At 40.3% G+C, this 16,689-nt stretch overlaps 2 protein-coding genes across 2 annotated transcripts; one reads left to right on the top strand and one right to left on the bottom strand.

Moving 5' to 3' along the window:
* The first annotated feature begins 1,909 nt into the window (after positions 1-1,909).
* On the top strand, positions 1,910-10,888 carry lox (lysyl oxidase). Its single transcript, XM_083913207.1, has 7 exons — positions 1,910-2,481; positions 5,378-5,486; positions 6,729-6,860; positions 6,936-7,092; positions 7,279-7,374; positions 9,737-9,852; positions 10,380-10,888. Exons 1-7 carry the CDS (start codon positions 1,953-1,955, stop codon positions 10,384-10,386), a joined length of 1,146 nt encoding a protein of 381 aa, XP_083769333.1. The 5' UTR covers positions 1,910-1,952; the 3' UTR covers positions 10,387-10,888.
* A 1,401-nt stretch (positions 10,889-12,289) lies between these two features.
* On the bottom strand, positions 12,290-16,395 carry LOC310946048 (type-2 ice-structuring protein-like). Its single transcript, XM_083912333.1, has 6 exons — positions 16,245-16,395; positions 16,074-16,169; positions 15,595-15,743; positions 14,471-14,605; positions 14,263-14,371; positions 12,290-12,848 (listed from the first exon to the last, which is right to left on the bottom strand). Exons 2-6 carry the CDS (start codon positions 16,129-16,131, stop codon positions 12,763-12,765), a joined length of 537 nt encoding a protein of 178 aa, XP_083768459.1. The 5' UTR covers positions 16,132-16,169; positions 16,245-16,395; the 3' UTR covers positions 12,290-12,762.
* Positions 16,396-16,689: the final 294 nt, after the last annotated feature.

A 16,689-nucleotide genomic window follows, 5' to 3' on the forward strand; every position in this document is an offset into this window, starting at 1 on the left:
GACACGACATGAGTTACTCTAACTGATTGTGTGTTTTTGTGTGTGTGATGTGCAGCATGTGGGTGGCAGGTTGTTTTACAGTGCTCTGAGAGGAGGAAACTTCTCTGTTGGTTTTAAAGCATCCTGAGTGCTCAGTGGGGAAGGGGGGTTACACTCCAATAAAAGCAAACAAAAAGCATCTTGACTGGATTGTACTGTACCAGCTGACTGTGCCTCTGAACAAGTAAATGGAGCCTACAGCAGCTCGATTCCCGACTTTCTATACTTTTCAGACAATCAAACTGACCCGGTTCTTATTCACTCCTTGTAACATATAACTACAAAAAGCAATGCGCAGCCATTTGTGGTGATTTGTTCACGTCTCAGGAGTACAAACCAAACCTTTTTCTAATCCTAACCAAGTCCGTTTGAAGAATAGACTGTATAAAAAATTGGCGTAGCCTCGTTAAGTATCTTCAGACGTAGCCTGAAGATACTTAACCCGTCATACATAATCAGTCATTGTTTAGTTTGATTATTTTCAGTTAAAGTTACTTTATCATACTGCCCTTTGAAATCTCTCTATGTCATTTAAGGACGCTGTGAAAACATCATCTCTTTGTGCAAAGGTGCCAAGGGCAGCTTGAACAAAACTGTTTGGGGTTTGGTCGAAGTGGAAACTGTAATTGAGGCCTGAAAAATACAAAATAAAAGCCTCAGCAAAAGAAAAAAAAGTCATTTGCAGCTCAGTTCGAAGGACAATGTGTAAAACCACTGCTCCATTGAGACTCAAAGAGAGTCCGTCCTGCTTTCCCCTTGCTCTAAAGTGAAGACGTCGCTCGTATCTTATGATTTGGTCTTCAAATCTCGGAGCAGTCACTACATAAGTAAACATATTTTAAAACACCTTTTTTATAACCAAAGGATTCTGTTTTATGCCTCTGTGTTATTGTCCAACGCGATGTTCCAGTGAAGTGTGCTGAAGTGAAAACACACAGAGAAAGGGTCAAAGTCCTGAGACTTTACTATAGACAACACTCAAAAATACGTTCACATGTTCTATTTTAATGTCCACAGTTGCCGTGGAGACACATTACTAAACCTCTATCCTGATTGACAGGTTGCTGTGTAGCCCCGCCCTAAAGCATCCACCTGCTTTCTGATCTCTTTGACTCTAAATGGAACCATAATTTACTAAAGGAGCATCATGTTGTGTTAAAGAAGACTTGAAACTAAAATTTAGATATGAACTCATTAGGAAAATGTTTACTGAGGAAATAAATCAAGTGAGAAGTTTAGCTTCATTTCTCATTGACTTCTACAAAATCAGGTTGGTTTTAAGTGGAGTCTCCCCCTGTTGGACATTAGAGAGAATGCAGCTGTAAGTGGAGTCTCCCCCTACTGGACATTAGAGAGAATGCAGCTTCAAGTGGAGTCTCTCCCTGCTGGACATCAGAGAGAATGCAGCTTTAAGTGGAGTCTCCCCCTGCTGGACATTAGAGACAATGCAGCTTTAAGTGGAGTCTCCACCTGCTGGACATTTGAGAGAATGCAGCTTTAAGTGGAGTCTCCCCCTGCTGTACATTAGAGAGAATGCAGCTTTAAGTGGAGTCTCCTCCTGCTGGAAAAAAGAGAGAATGAAGCTTTTAGGGAAGATGTTACAAATGTTAAATCATTACTGGCATTAAGACAATATTTCTTTTAATTTTCTGAAACCATTATCTAATGCTAACTTTTGGTGAATTTAGTATAAATCTGCCCCGTCTCTCCCTCCTCTCTCTCTCTCTCTCTCTCTCTCTCTCTCTCTCTCTCTCTCTCTCTCTCTCTCTCTCTCTCTCTCTCTCTCTCTCTCTCTCTCTCTCTCTTGCAGAGGCTGCACCCCTTCATCACTTGAGCTGAACTCTTCGGAGCAGCAGTTTGTGGAGGGAAGAGGAGAACCGTGTCTTTCTTCATTTATTCATTTATTAGTAAGAATGAAGGAGCTCTCCCCTGACTCCTTGCTGCTGTCTTTTGCACATTTCTGTTCCCTCTGTACTTTTCTGCAGGGGGCTCGCGCTCAGGAGGCTGCAGGTGACGCCAGTGTGCTCCGGCCCGGGTTGACATGGCAACATAACGGGCAGGTTTTCAGCATCCTGAGCCGCGGCTCTCAGTACCGGCCGGCCGGCAGGAGGCGAACCGGGTCGCCCCGCCGCGGAAACCCTGTGGTCGTCCTCAGCAGCGGTAATGACACGGTCCCCGCCGCGTCCCGGGGCTCCCTACGGGTCCCCGTCACCAGCGGCGCCGCGCAATTACGCACCATGATGCGTCCACAGCAGCCGCAGTCCGGCAGCGACGGAGACTCTGCCCCGGTCAGACGGGAGGACATGATGGTCGGAGACGACCCGTACAACCCATACAAGGCTTCTAACTATAACCCCTATTATAACTACTACAACTCGTACTACAGACCCAGACCCAGGACTCAGCACCGGCACGGGTACGGAACCAGCTACCACCAGCACGGTAAACTAACTTTGCTCTCCACGTGAACAGGCAGACTGCTCTCAACAGAATAAAGACAAGTTCTCTGAAATGTTATGTTCAAATATGTAAATGAGGCATTATCTGATGTTATCATGAATTTAGCAGAAATATCCATACAAAGAGACAAAGTAAAGACAAATAAATGTTTTCTTTGCACTATTCTGACAGAAGACGTGATGAATACTAAATAATGTTTTTACCCTTAAATGCAAAAGGTTTCTCTTGAGTTCAACACAGGTGTTCAGTCAGAGGTTATTCTCCGTTAAAGTGTCAAAGGGTCATGAAAGTGTCTAAAGGTTTGTTTTTAGAGGGTAATTATTCTTATGAAATGGCTTCATCCCTCAGTTTTTGCAGTTTAATTTTTCCAGTGCAGTTTGTCACTCAGTTCAGGATGAATTTCATCTGATGATTGGCTCACTCCTCGAGAAACTCTGTTAGAACTTAATAAGGGAACAAATCATATACTTAATTAAGCAATAAGAAATAATAGCTTTCTTTGTATAGCACCTTTAAAAACAGCAGTTTACAAAGTGCTTTGACGTATACAAATCAAAATGCATACAGTTAAAAAAGTGCCATATATATTTGAGAAAGATAAAAAAGACGGCATCAAATGAAGGCAAGTGTCAAATAAAGTTTTAAGAAATGATTTAAAAGTAATGCTTTGAATCATGATGATTTAATGCAGAATCATGAATTCCTGTTGCTCACCGCTAACATGAAATATAAATTCAGTTTACTGTCACAGAGGAAAGAAACCAGGAAATATTCACATCTAACAAACGGAATTTGGACTTTATTCTCTTAAAAGGGACTCAAACAATAGACTGTATAAAAAATTTGCGCAGCATACGCGTCAAGGTCCGTGCTCTCAACCTGATCTAATCGTCCTCACCTATGGGAGTCGCCATCTTGTCAGACATACGTCCATCTGGCTGACGTTTACCTCCGAGGAGAAGTCAGGGCCAGTCAGAGAACTGCAGTTTTTGGCACTTTCTCATTGGATCAACCAGGAAGTCTCTGACTCAAACAGATGAATCAATCATCAAAGTAGTTGTCATTTAATTAGTTCAAAACTAATCGATAAATTGACTAAGATTACTTTGCGCTCATTTGATGATCCGTGCAGTTTTGTTCAATCCAAAGTTACTTTATATTTTAATTCATATGTAACTGAATTAGCTGCTTTTCTTTGACATAAAAGTTTATTTCAGGACCATCTGTTCAGAATTTAAAGTTTTTTAAATGTGTCTCTTTATTCTCCTCTAAATCGATCATATATGAGTGTGAATATGTTTTTCAGCATCAATGCAACAGTTTCATTCGTATAAACACAGTGTAGATGCGATGAAAGAGTATTTGTACAGCTTTATTTTTAATTAGGTCTTCAGGTTTTTATTTTTTATTTTATGTTATGAGAACGGCACGCTTTGGACCGTCATTGTTTTGCAATGAACAACACTAACACCAGTCGGAGACCAGAGAGCTCTTTGTGGTTACTGTAATTCAATTCAATTCAATTCAATTAAATTTAATTTTATTTATAGTGCCAAATCATAACAAAAGTTATATCAGGACACTTTACAGAGTAGGTAAAGACCACACTCTATGACTTATTTATGATTTACATAGACCCAACTATTCCCCCGTAGAGTACGGTGGCAACGAAAACCTTCCCTATAACAGGCAGGAACATCAGACAGACCCAGCTCTGTGGAGGACGGCCATCTGTCTGCACCGGTTGGGGAGGAAGAAAAAGAGAGAGAAAGAGAGAAAAGACAGACAGATAGACAGAGAGAGACAAAGACAGACACAAAGACAGAGACACTTCCAGAGATGCAAACAACCAAAGAGTAACAGAAACTATAATAATATCTATATAAATGTGAATATGACTTATATGTTATGACAGTTAATGCAGCAGAAATGTAGAAACAAGCACAGCTAAGGTTATAGATTATGAAAATGATAATTATGGTGGTAAATATGATCAATGATGAGTAGCGGCAATAGCAGCTGTGATACAGCGAGACATACCACTGATGGTGTTTTTATTGCTACAAATGTTATAGTTTATGAGACTAGTGATAGTATATATGACTAATAGTTATAATAGCAGCAGGAAGCGGACAGTGTCTGCCTCCTGAATAACACTTGGGAGTCAGTTCCACAGGAGAGGATCTTGGTAGCTGAAGGCTTTGCCTCCCTTTCTACTTTTGGAGACTCTAGGAATGACAAGTAGCCCTGCATTCTCGGAGCGCAGCGATCTAGTCAGGTGATACAGTACTATGAGCTCTTTAAGATACGACAGAGCCTGACCAATAAGAGCTTTATAGGTAAGAAGAAGGATTTTAAATTCTATTCTAGATTTTACAGGTAGCCAGTGCAGAGAAGCTAATACAGGAGAAATATGTTCTCTTCTATTTGTTTTAGTTAGTACACGAGCTGCAGCATTTTGGACCAACTGGAGACCCTTAACAGACTTATTGGAGCAGCGTGATAATAAGGAGTTGCAGTAGTCCAGCCTAGAAGTAACAAATGCATGAACAAGTTTCTCTGCATCTTTCTGAGACACAATGTTCCTAATTACGCAATCTTACGCAGGTGAAAATATGCAGTCCTTGTTGTTAGTTTTATGTGAGAATCGAAGGACATATCCTGATCAAAAATAACACCCAGATTCCTTACTGTGGTGCTGGAGGACAACACAACATCATCCAGAGTAACAATATCTTTAGCTATTGAGTTTCAGAGGCCTTCGGGGCCAAGTACAATAACTTGAGTTTGATCTGAGTTTAACATCAGAAAATTGCAGGTCATCCAGCTTTTTATTTCCTTAATGTTATCTGGATATGTCTTGTGTATCTGGCCTTAGGTCTCCCTGATCTGGTTCCTGATCCATACTACATCCAGATTGCCTCCTACGTCCAGAGAATGCCCATGTACAACCTTCGCTGTGCTGCTGAGGAGAACTGCCTCGCCTCGTAAGAGCAAAACATCAACACCAACAGCAACACCAATACCAACACCAACACTAAGACCAACACCAACACAAATACCAACCCCAACACAATTACCAACACCAACACCAACCAGAACACCAATGACAACACCAATACCAACCCAAACACCAATACCAACCCCAACACCAATACCAACCCAAACACCAATACCAACCCCAACACCAATACCAACCCAAACACCAATACCAACACCAACACCAATACCAACCCAAACACCAATACCAACACCAACACCAATACCAACACCAACACCAATACCAACACACCAACAACAGTAACAGCAGCACTAACACCAACGCCAACAGCAACACCAACAGCACCACTAACACAACACTAACACCAACAACACTAACACCATGCCAACACCAACAGCACCACTAAGACCAACACTAACACCAACAACACTAACAGCAACACTAACACCACGCCCTACATCAACACCAACAGCACCACCGACACTAACAGCAACACTAACACTAACCCCTTAAGTGATGATCTGACAGCGATACAGTTTATCCCTTTTTAATGAGGCAATGTATTCTCATCAACAGCTTAAGTTTAGATGACCAAAGGTGACAGCTAAGTTTAGGCGAAAAAAGGAGACGGTTAGGTTTAGACGACAAAAAAAGCAACGGTTAAGCTTAGTGACAGAAGGAGACAGTTAGGTTTAGACGACAGAAGGCAACAGTTAACTTTAGACGACAAAGGAGATGGTTAAGTTTAGGCGACAAAAAAAGACAGTTAAGTTTAGGCGACAAAGGGAGACGGTTAAATTTAGGCGAAAAAAGATGAAGGTTACGTTTAGGCGACAAAGGGAGACGGTTAAGTTTAGACGAAAAAAGATGAAGGTTACGTTTAGGCGACAAAAGGAGACGGTTAAGTTTAGACAACATAGGTGATGGTTAAGTTTAGGCAACGAAAGGTGATGGTTAAGTTTAGGCGACAAAAGGAGACAGTTAAGCTTAGACAACAAAGGGGATGGTTAAGTTTAGGCGACAAAGGGTGACTGTTAAGGTTAGACGATAAAAGGTGACGGTTAAGTTAAGACGACAAAAGGTGACGGTTAAGTTTAGATGGCAAAAAAAGACAGTTAAGTTTAGACGTCAAAAGGTAACGATTAAGTTTAGTCAACAAAACAACTTGGTGGTGATTAGAAAAAAATAATTAATTAAATTAAACCCGTCCTCTCATCTCGTCCCCCAGCTCCTCCCGTTCATCCCATGATTATGACACCAGAGTTTTGTTGAGGTTTCCTCAGAGGGTAAAGAACCAGGGAACAGCTGATTTCCTGCCCAGTAAACCTCGATATTCCTGGGAGTGGCACAGCTGCCATAAGTAGGTAGCAATTTTATACAAGTGTGTTTGTTGAATGAACAGGTTTATTAACTTCCTTATGTCGCTGTTGTTCAGTCACTTCCACAGCATGGACGAGTTCAGCCTGTACGAGCTGCTGGAAGTGGACACGGAGAGGCAGGTAGCTGAGGGTCACAAGGCCAGCTTCTGTCTGGAGGACACTTCCTGTGACCCGGGATACTACCGCCGCTTCGCCTGCACCTCACACACTCAGGTATAAACACGCACAAAAACAGAAATGATCCACGACATACGGTATAAAAAAACATATAGATCTCTGTGATATGTGTGTGTGTGTGTGTGTGTGTGTGTGTGTGTGTGTGTGTGTGTGTGTGTGTGTGTGTGCGTGTGTGTGTGTGTGTGTGTGTGTGTGCGTGTGTGCGTGTGTGTGTGTGTGCAGGGTTTGAGCCCAGGTTGTTATGACACCTACAACGCTGACATCGACTGTCAGTGGATCGACATCACTGACGTCTCTCCTGGAAGATACATCCTCAAGGTCAGTCAGTCCGCCGACGGCAGTTTCACCTCCAGACAGGTTTTTCTACACTTTCGTTATTACTCACTGTAGTCACGGTTTGGTGAATGATTGTTACCCTGGGAACCAGACGAATCTGCCAAACTCATTTTTCATTTGTTCTGGAAGATGCGTCTGGTTCCTCTCATACTCCAGTCGTCCTGACCCTGTACGGACCGATCCCAGCCCTTCATCTCATGTAGGGCGGGTTTAAGATGATTACTCAAAGCATCACTCTCCAGTCTGCAGGTTCACGCTCAGTCGAACTAGACATACTGATCATAGATGTCTCAATATTCTGTTACTGTGTTGACTATTTCTAGAAAATGTTTTCAGAAATACATTTTTGTTTTTGTTTAGTTGCCGTGTCCTTCCTGTGATTGTAGGTCACATTTAATGGCTCTGATTGGTTGTAGGTCAGTTTCTGGTGATGTCAGATTGGTACAGCAGGGAAAAAATAAATGCCATCTCCATTAAGGCCATACCTTTTTAAAAGCTCACTATCATTGAATCTCTCCAAAATTATGACTGCAGCAGCCATGTTAGCTCCTTCCTCATTTACTCAGTGATTTCAGTGACCTCAGTGACTTAGAAGTACTCCAGATGACTCCTATGTTTTAAAAGATTTCGGAGCTACTTTAGCGCTAAAATGCTATTTTAAAAAATTAGGAGTCCTACAATTAAACAAAACACCCCTTATTTTAAGAGTTACTCCTAAATCAGCAAGTTAGGACCTACTCTTAAGAATTAAGATGTTTTGTGAATATGGCCCCAGATTCTTTTAATTTTTTTGAAACAGTCAGTAGTTAAAGTGTCAAAGACAGACAAAAGACATCAAGTCACAACAGGCTATAAAACTGAAAAGTGTGGTGGAAATTTAACTGGTGAGGTGAAATAAACTATAGACAAAGATCTGTATTCAAGGATTATTGTATAAAAGGTTTTGAATGCAAATATAGTCACACAGGAGTATTAATCAGATCCGTGTGCAAACAAACTGACCAAGACGCAGCTGATAAAGGATGTATTTATAAGACTTTTTCATACATGATCAGAAATCTCACATGATATGTCCAGACACATAAATTACATCTAATCTCTGGACACTCAATGTAAGAGCTGTGTCCGGATCCTCTGCAGTAAGTCAGAGTCGTTTCCGGTGGGGGTTTGCCTCTGCCAGGGGTGCGCTTTGTCACCAATCCTGTTTGTGATTTTCATGGACAGGATATCAAGGTGTAGTTGTAGTGGGAGGGGTTTGCCGTTGATGTGGTCCTGATGGAGTGTGAAACGGCTGGGATGAGGATCAGCACCTCTAAATCTGAGGCCATGGCTCTCAGCAGGTGGATTGCCTACTCCGGGTAGGGAATGAGTCCTTACCCCAAGTGAAGGAGTTCAAGTACCTCGGGATTCATGTTCACGAGTGAGGGGACGATGGAGCGTGAGTTTGGCCGGAGAATCGGAGCAGTGGGGGCGGTATTGCAGTCTCTCTACTGCAACGTTGTGACGAAAAGAGAGCTCAGCAGGGGGCAAAGCTCTCGACCTACCGATCAACCTTGGTTCCTACCCTCACCTATGGTCATGAAAGCTGGGTCAGGACCCAAAGAACGAGGTCGCGGGTACAAGCGGCCGCAATGGGTTTTCTCTGGAGGGGGGCTGGAGTCATCTGGTAAGGATGAACCCTGGGCGCTTCCCTAGGGAGGTGTTCCAGGCACGTCCAGCGGGGAGGAGGCCTCGGGGAAGACCCAGGACCAGGTGGAGAGATTATATTATATATGATTATATTATTATATATCCCCAGTTAGAGCTGGTTAATGTGGCCCGGGAAAGGGAAGTTTGGGGTCCCCTGCTGGAGCTGCTGCCCCCGCAACCCGACCCTGGATAAGAGGTTCAAGATGAGTGAAGAGTGAGACATAACACTCACAGAAACAGGAAAGACAAAAGTTCAACTGAGCTGGTTCAGGCCAGGTCAGTGGTTCCACATATGAATCATGGTCAGGTGGAAATGACCTAAAAGCATCTCTGATCAGTGTGTTGATTTTTTTTTTCTTCGTCCAGGTGAATATTAGGAAGTTGGATGTGTTTTCACCTTAGCTCATGTTGCTAATGTCGTACGACTTCAACTCTTGATTGAACTTGTGTTTGTGAACTTTAGTTCCACATTACACACATCACTCTGCAACGTACACGTATTGTGGCGGTTCAGCACAAATATGAACGCAAACATTACAGCCCTAGTACTCACTATAAAAACACTCTGTGATGTGTTTGAAGCAAGAAAAGTATAACAACATTAAACTAATCCTTTAATTATCTGTTTTATGCATCACGTTGTGTTATCCTGCAGGTGACAGTAAACCCTCGGCAGCAGGTTCCAGAGTCCAACTACAACAACAACGTTGTCCGTTGTGATGTCCAGTACACCGGCACCGCTGCTCACATGTCTGGATGCACCATGACATCGTAAGAGAATCTTTCTGTTTGAGCTTTATTGCAGGTTTCAGAGAGGGTCGATGATTGACAGCTTTATCTTACAAAGACTTATTGTTTTATCAGTGGTTTCTTTACATTTTACAGTCATATTTTTAACATGCCTGTTATTCGGATTTGTGGATATGATTTGTCAAATTCATGCACGTGAAGAAGAATCTCTAACATCCCAAGTTTTCACATTTCACATCTGATGAAATCTGTTCAGAGAATGAAATGATAATTCCTCAAGAACGGATCAAATTCACAGATTCACTTCACCTGCTTTTGAAGCTGAACTTTGAGTCTCTTTGCAGAAGCTGCAGAAACAAATGTTACTGTCTGCACAACGACTTACTGTGTAGTTATTATAAATTAAAAAAAACATTTGCAAATATTCATCTCCATCTTCTGAACCCTTGTGCTTCCTTTTAATATGATTTTCCACATTATCTCTCCATCTTTAATGATCAACACTTTCTGTCAGTGATTGGTTTTCATTGTTGTTTTGTTTGTTGCAGGCACTGAGATGAATTCTGCAACATGAGCTGGAAAACTCTTCAACTTTGACCAGATTAAGGGGAGAACCCACAGGCAAAATCATCATAAGGTTTTCCATAACACGTCAGACATGTGTCAGACAGGTTGAAAGAATCATTTATTTCACTTCACTTTGTCCCTTTGTTTCTGCTAAAGGTGCTTTTCACTTTGAACCATTTGACTGACATTAACCATAAAGATTCAGCAGAGGGAGACAACACGACGGCTGCTGGAAATCCTGCAAGAAATAAGACAAACCAATGTGTGCCTCTGTTGGTGAACGCTGTATAGAGTGTGTATACAGAGCACATACACAGTGTAACCACCTGCAGAGCTGTATATATTATTATTATTATTATTATTATTATTATTATTATTATTATTATTATTATTATTATTATATATGTATATCTCATGCCATGTTATCATCCTGCATTACTGCTCCATATATCATTAATAAAGCTTGCTTAAATTTGAACAGTGCATGTTCAGTGTCTGCACAAAAAACACAATATTTACAATATTGGGTAAAAATATACGTGATAAAATGTCTGTCTAAATAAATGTCTAGTCTGCACAATCTGTCTTAAAATGATTCAAATGTGGGTGTTTCTACATTTCACATTAAAATAAATAAATGTTTGCATGATCCTGGAGTGAAAACTACATTTACATTACTAAAAATACATCCTGTGATAACAAGATCACTTTCCTCTGTTTTCTCATGATAACGAGACATTAATTTGAGATCTGGAGAATCAGTGCCAATGTCAGAGGAGCAGGAGAATATGGATCACCATCACATCTCTCTTTAATCGAGGCCGGCACAGGCTAAACTAACTTTATGCCTTTTTATTACAGATAATATTCACATTAGTGTGCATCATCTAAGAAGACGTTAGTAAGGCTTCAGCTTTAGCAGAGGAGCAGGCTAAGTGAGCCTGATGTCCTCATTAACTACTAGTTTTGTGTTTTTTAACAAACTTTATTGTGAACAATATTCTATTACAACAACATAAATACCAGTACAGGGAGGAGTTTTACAATGTGCACATACATATACAGATTAAGTAACAGTATAACCAACTGAAATCATCTGTCAGTGTTGTCTATAGTGTATATATATATATATATGGTCCAGTAGGGCTGGGCGATATGAATAAAATCTCATATCACGATATATCATTTTCTATAAAAAATAATATTTATTTTTTGCTTAATGTTCATCAGGGTGAACTTGAGTCCAGTGCTGCTGAAACTGAGTGATTTATGATTTATGATACGGAGTATTTTTAAAAGTAGTTGTTGTTATAACAGAAATTTGTTTTGTTATTATCTGGTGTTTTTAGAAGTGTAGTTTCCTGTCAGACTGAGCCTTTATAATATATAGGTGTAATTCATCCATGAAAAGACAAAATGTGGTAACAAATGGGCATAATATTGTTGAAGGATGTGGCGATTTTGAATGTTTAGAGACATGAATGTTTATTCCCTTTACCTGAGAGGATTTTTGTCAGGATGAGCGCTAGTAGTTGTGTTGATGACATCATGTTATAAGCATGAGCACATATTCACTGTTGGTTATTACCGAATATCTAAAGCACAAAAATATCTGTGTCTGTGAGTGTGTTACAGTTGTCCTCTGGTGATATAATGAAGAGAGAAACAGTCTATGGGCGCGCTAATAACGAGTGGCTCCTTTCATCTTCACACACTCCTCAGCCTGTAGAGTCAAAAAAAAATGACACCACGGTAGAAACGATGGAACTATGAAACGATATGAAACGATAGATGTCTTTCTATCGCTAAATTGCACAGCTCTATAATCCAGTATTATAGCTAGAGTATATCCATATAAACAAAAGAATTCTGAGAGACTCAGAGATTTTCAATGCTTAAGCTTTTTAATGTTCATAAGACAAGAAAGAATAGTTCACTCTGCAGAATAAAGTTGTGCTTAAAGCATTCGGTCTGCTCTCATGAAAGGCGGAAAGATCCTAGACTCTTATACTTGGTTTTAAAATGTGTCTTCTAGAGGAAGTGACGTAGGCAGTAACTAAATCTGAACACAAGTGGTCAACTGGACGTGTGATAGACACCGAGGAGAACATTGATGCTCTCTGCCCACTTGTGTTCACATCACCAAAATGCATTTTAAAAATCAAATGTTAACAGGGTCATTGAGACGGTCAGCTTTGTTTACTCGTCACTTGTTTTGTTTTTGTAGTTTTGTTGCTGAACTTGAAATAGACAGTACAGAAATAAAGAGCTCAAAGGTATATGAGACTGAGGGCACTGAGACACATGGACCAGTGTGGCTTTGTTGTCTTTGGTCACTGATGGATCGGGCCTCTCTGTCGGGAATCACATGATGATGTAGCTGCAGACCGATGGGAGCTCAGCCTCACACTTCATGTCATCCAAGCATCCTGAACTGTTCTCAGCAGATTCTGTAAGTACCAAAAACACCAGGGTCAGGAGGTCTTTTTACACTGGCTAGCAAGCCGTCAATTTGGCTGCCTATTTGCTGGCCTGGTACGAGTATTAAAACAGATCGCAGCATATCACCGACCTGAATTAACCCCCTATTTGTGCCTGCTCGGACCCTACACATATTGGTGGCTCGATTTCCATGTAAATAGAGTTTTGAAGGTCGCTGGCACATTGGGCGGAGGTGTCGATGATGTACGAACAGCTGATAGATGGTAGAGAAAGTCATACATTTTTCAGGTCATGGGGACGGCGTCTTCTTCCGACAAGTATGTTGTACGTCACATGTTGTGCTTAACATCACGTCACACATTTATGTCAGTTTTAGATTATGGAGACATTTTATACATGCATGCATCAGCTACAACTCTTTTAAAGCCCTCACTTGTCTCTTACCATCCTGTATTTACTCTTTAGGTTCTTTTAATGCAAGTCTCCACCATACACACAAAGGACTGGCTCACAATGCAGGTTCACTCTGTCAACACCAAATTTTCTTACTATGCACCTTCGACCTGCAACACTCTGCAAAACCACCTGTAACTTACCACACTTTTATCAGCAGGACAATTGAAATCCCTAACTGCATCTTATGTTACTTCCTACTGCTCCTGTTTTTAACTAGGCGTCTCTGTTTTCATTAGTCTGTGTCACTTTGCTTTTCTGATACTCGGATTTGCTTATGTATTTTTCAATTTTTTTGTTTTTTAGTCTCGGCTATATTGCTCCTCAACTTTTTCCTAGAGTTTAAATAAAGGTTATAAATGAATACATATGTCTGTGCCTATCCCAGAAAGTCGACTTTTGAGAAAAGTGGAATATTACGCCTTAGTTTCACACAGACAGGACGGCAAATTGACGCCTTTGCCTGGACGCCAATGTGACAGCTTTTCTGTATGAAAACACCAGAGTCAGTGGCAACACAAGCCAAGACCTTAAATGTCCCACATCATGCTCATTTTCAGGTTTATTTTCTACTTGAAGACATTTATTTAATTTAATGTTCAACAGCGTTGGTTTTGTTAACAAAAATTATGTTCTTTATGTGTTCTTTTTTAAAAGAGACCATGACGAGACAGCAACGCTGTCATAACACGTTAACTGTGCCAATATCAACATGCAATAACTAAAATGTACTTTAAAGAATTAAAAAAATCTCTTTTTTGCCACTTTTCTTCCTCTGTCTCTGTCTTTATGATCTGTCTAGATTGCTGCATTATTTTATTAAGGGTTTTGTTTTATATGCTGAATGCGTTTTGGATGCAAATGTCCCCTGGTGGGATAATAAAGTTTGACTTGACTTGGAGCCAGGGCTGGAGTGGGATTCATTTTCAGACATTCATGCCCACTTCAGTTCACGGCTGATTGATCTACCTCCAAAGGTCATTTGTAGACAGTGGTGCTTGTGTTCTCCAGGACACCAGTCATGGAACTGGGAAGATACATAAGTGAGCCACTCATCAGCCCAATGCCAAGTAGAATCCTGTGAGACAGAATAGAACAGACGGTTTGTCTGAATAAATAGCAATTTTTAGAATATTGTTTAAAATAAAATAATCAGAACTTGTGTAATGATTAATACCTCTGGTTTATAATGGCCTCCAACCCATATCTTTTCAGCCTGATGACCGCCACTCTGCATCACCTTACGAATTTCATTGGCCTGCTCAGTGTTCCATACGGATGCAAGGTTTCCCCCCTCGGACGAGCACTTTAGCTACAGTGGAGAAAAAACACCCTTAGTTATAGGACACTGAAAGAAGACCATTTTTGTGGCTCAAAGTCGTAGTATTTTGTTTCTAAAAGTCATAGTATTTAAAGACCAAAAGTCGGATTTTCAGATTAAAAGTCGTAGTTTGAGATTAAAAGTCAAAGTATTTTGAAACATTTCGAGACCAGAAGTCACATTATTTTGGGAACAAATCTCATAAGTGTCTAAGTCCTGCTGTGACATAAGTCCTTTAATCTTTGATACATTCTTTAGGTGATAGTAGGCTGACTTTGTAATTGTTTGGATGCGGCTGTTGAAGTTTGCGTCTGAGTCCATGATTACACCTAAGTTTCTGGCTTGGTTTGTAGTTTTTAGCATTACTGTTTGAAGTTGGGTGCTGACTTTTAACCATTCGTCCTTGGCTGCAAGACAATAATTTCATTTTTTAGAAAAAAGAAAATTGTTGATTGGCTCAATGCATCTAGTTAGTGTTTGCATTTGATTATAGTCGCCTAGGGATATTATTATGTAAATTTGTTAGTCTAGTAATATGTTGTGATCCACTGTATCAAATGCAGCACTCCAGTAATACTAAGACTGAGATTTTAAGACTTAAGTCGTAGCATTTTCAGACTAAAAGTCGTAGCATTTTGAGAACAAAAGTCGTAGTATTTTGAGAACAAAAGTCGTAGTATTTTGAGAACAAAAGTTGTATATTGAGATTAAAAGTCGTAGAATTTTGAGGACAAAAGCATTTACAGCAGGAAAATGAAACAGACACATTTATGCAGCAGGAAGATTCATCCATCAGTTATAACAGGGAGACATTTTACTACACCATACTTTTACTCACAACTACTTTATTATATGTGACTTCAGTAATGTTTTGAATGCAGGATTTTTACATGGTGTATTTTCACTGTGGTATCAGTACTTTTACTATAGGATATGAATTATTCTTCCACTTCTACTGAATAGGAAATCCTCCTGATTACCTCAGCTTGATCCCAAGTCATTTTTTCTGGAACGTAGAGGATGCAACGAATATCAAACATCGTCCAACCATCAGGACAGTATGGTTTCCAGCCACCGTTGTTGCCATATTCTGGCACTGTTGTTGGCTCTAGAGTCGGTGGAAGTGAAACTGTGTGTAGAAACAATTTCCCCCTGGGATTAGTAAAGTTTTTCTGATTCTGATTCTGAGATAGATAGATAGATAGATAGATAGATAGATAGATAGATAGATAGATAGATAGATAGATAGATAGATAGATAGATAGATAGATAGGTAGGTAGGTAGGTAGGTAGGTAGGTAGATAGGTAGATAGATAGATAGATAGATAGATAGATAGATAGATAGATAGATAGATAGATAGATAGATAGATAGATAGATAGATAGATAGATAGATAGATAGATAAGTTGTACAAAGTGTTCTCGTAAATTACGTCCTACCTCTGCCAGTAAATACTCACAAGCTTTATTCAGAGCCATCATTGCACAAAGAAGTGCACACACAGTCAGCATCTTCATGGTAAAGGTGTTGCAGATGTTACAGAAGATAAAATAACCTTTTACAAAGAGACACAAACATGTTAACATTATTTCTATAGGAAGAAGAAATAGGTGGATAAAAGTTTGTCAACCTGCTGCAGAACGATCTACTCTTCGTCTTCTCTGTGTCGACGTGCAGCTTCAGAGTTTCAGTGTGGAGGTACTGAACAATAGAAACACCAACTCTTATATATACACTCCCAAAACCAGCAAATTATGTGACGCATACTGACAACAGGCGATTCAAGTCAGGACTTCTGACTCATTATTTAAGTCAGTGGAAGTAATGTTGTGATGGTGTTAGGCCAAGAGTGCCCTGGCACACCTGACAACGGCCTCATACAACAAGTTCAACAACTATGCTTTGCTTAGTGCTATGGTAAATAAAAGAAGTTGTGAACAAGCCCCAACCACAGCCACTTCCTGGTTGATCCAACACTGAAGTGTCAAAAACTTCAGTTCTCCGAGTGTCCACTAGGGGCACGTTTCATAATAGAGCAGTTTCTCATAGACCTCCATGTTAAACAGGCCGTTTTC

The sequence above is a fragment of the Echiichthys vipera genome (genome assembly GCF_963691815.1).
Source record: "Echiichthys vipera genome assembly, chromosome: 4".
In the NCBI taxonomy this organism is placed as follows: Eukaryota; Metazoa; Chordata; class Actinopteri; order Perciformes; family Trachinidae; genus Echiichthys; species Echiichthys vipera.

What these genes read in the sequence shown, in the direction of transcription:
- LOC310946048 (XM_083912333.1), bottom strand. Translation starts at nt 16,131, where the DNA reads ATGAAGATGCTGACTGTGTGTGCACTTCTTTGTGCAATGATGGCTCTG. An exon ending in GATGGCTCTGAATAAAGCTT is followed by an intron (nt 15,744 to 16,073) that starts GTGAGTATTTAC and finishes TTCTACACACAG; the next exon opens with TTTCACTTCCACCGACTCTA. An exon ending in GAGGCCATTATAAACCAGAG is followed by an intron (nt 14,372 to 14,470) that starts GTATTAATCATT and finishes TCTGTCTCACAG; the next exon opens with GATTCTACTTGGCATTGGGC.
- lox (XM_083913207.1), top strand. Translation starts at nt 1,953, where the DNA reads ATGAAGGAGCTCTCCCCTGACTCCTTGCTGCTGTCTTTTGCACATTTC. An exon ending in AACCAGCTACCACCAGCACG is followed by an intron (nt 2,482 to 5,377) that starts GTAAACTAACTT and finishes ATCTGGCCTTAG; the next exon opens with GTCTCCCTGATCTGGTTCCT. An exon ending in GAGGAGAACTGCCTCGCCTC is followed by an intron (nt 5,487 to 6,728) that starts GTAAGAGCAAAA and finishes CTCGTCCCCCAG; the next exon opens with CTCCTCCCGTTCATCCCATG.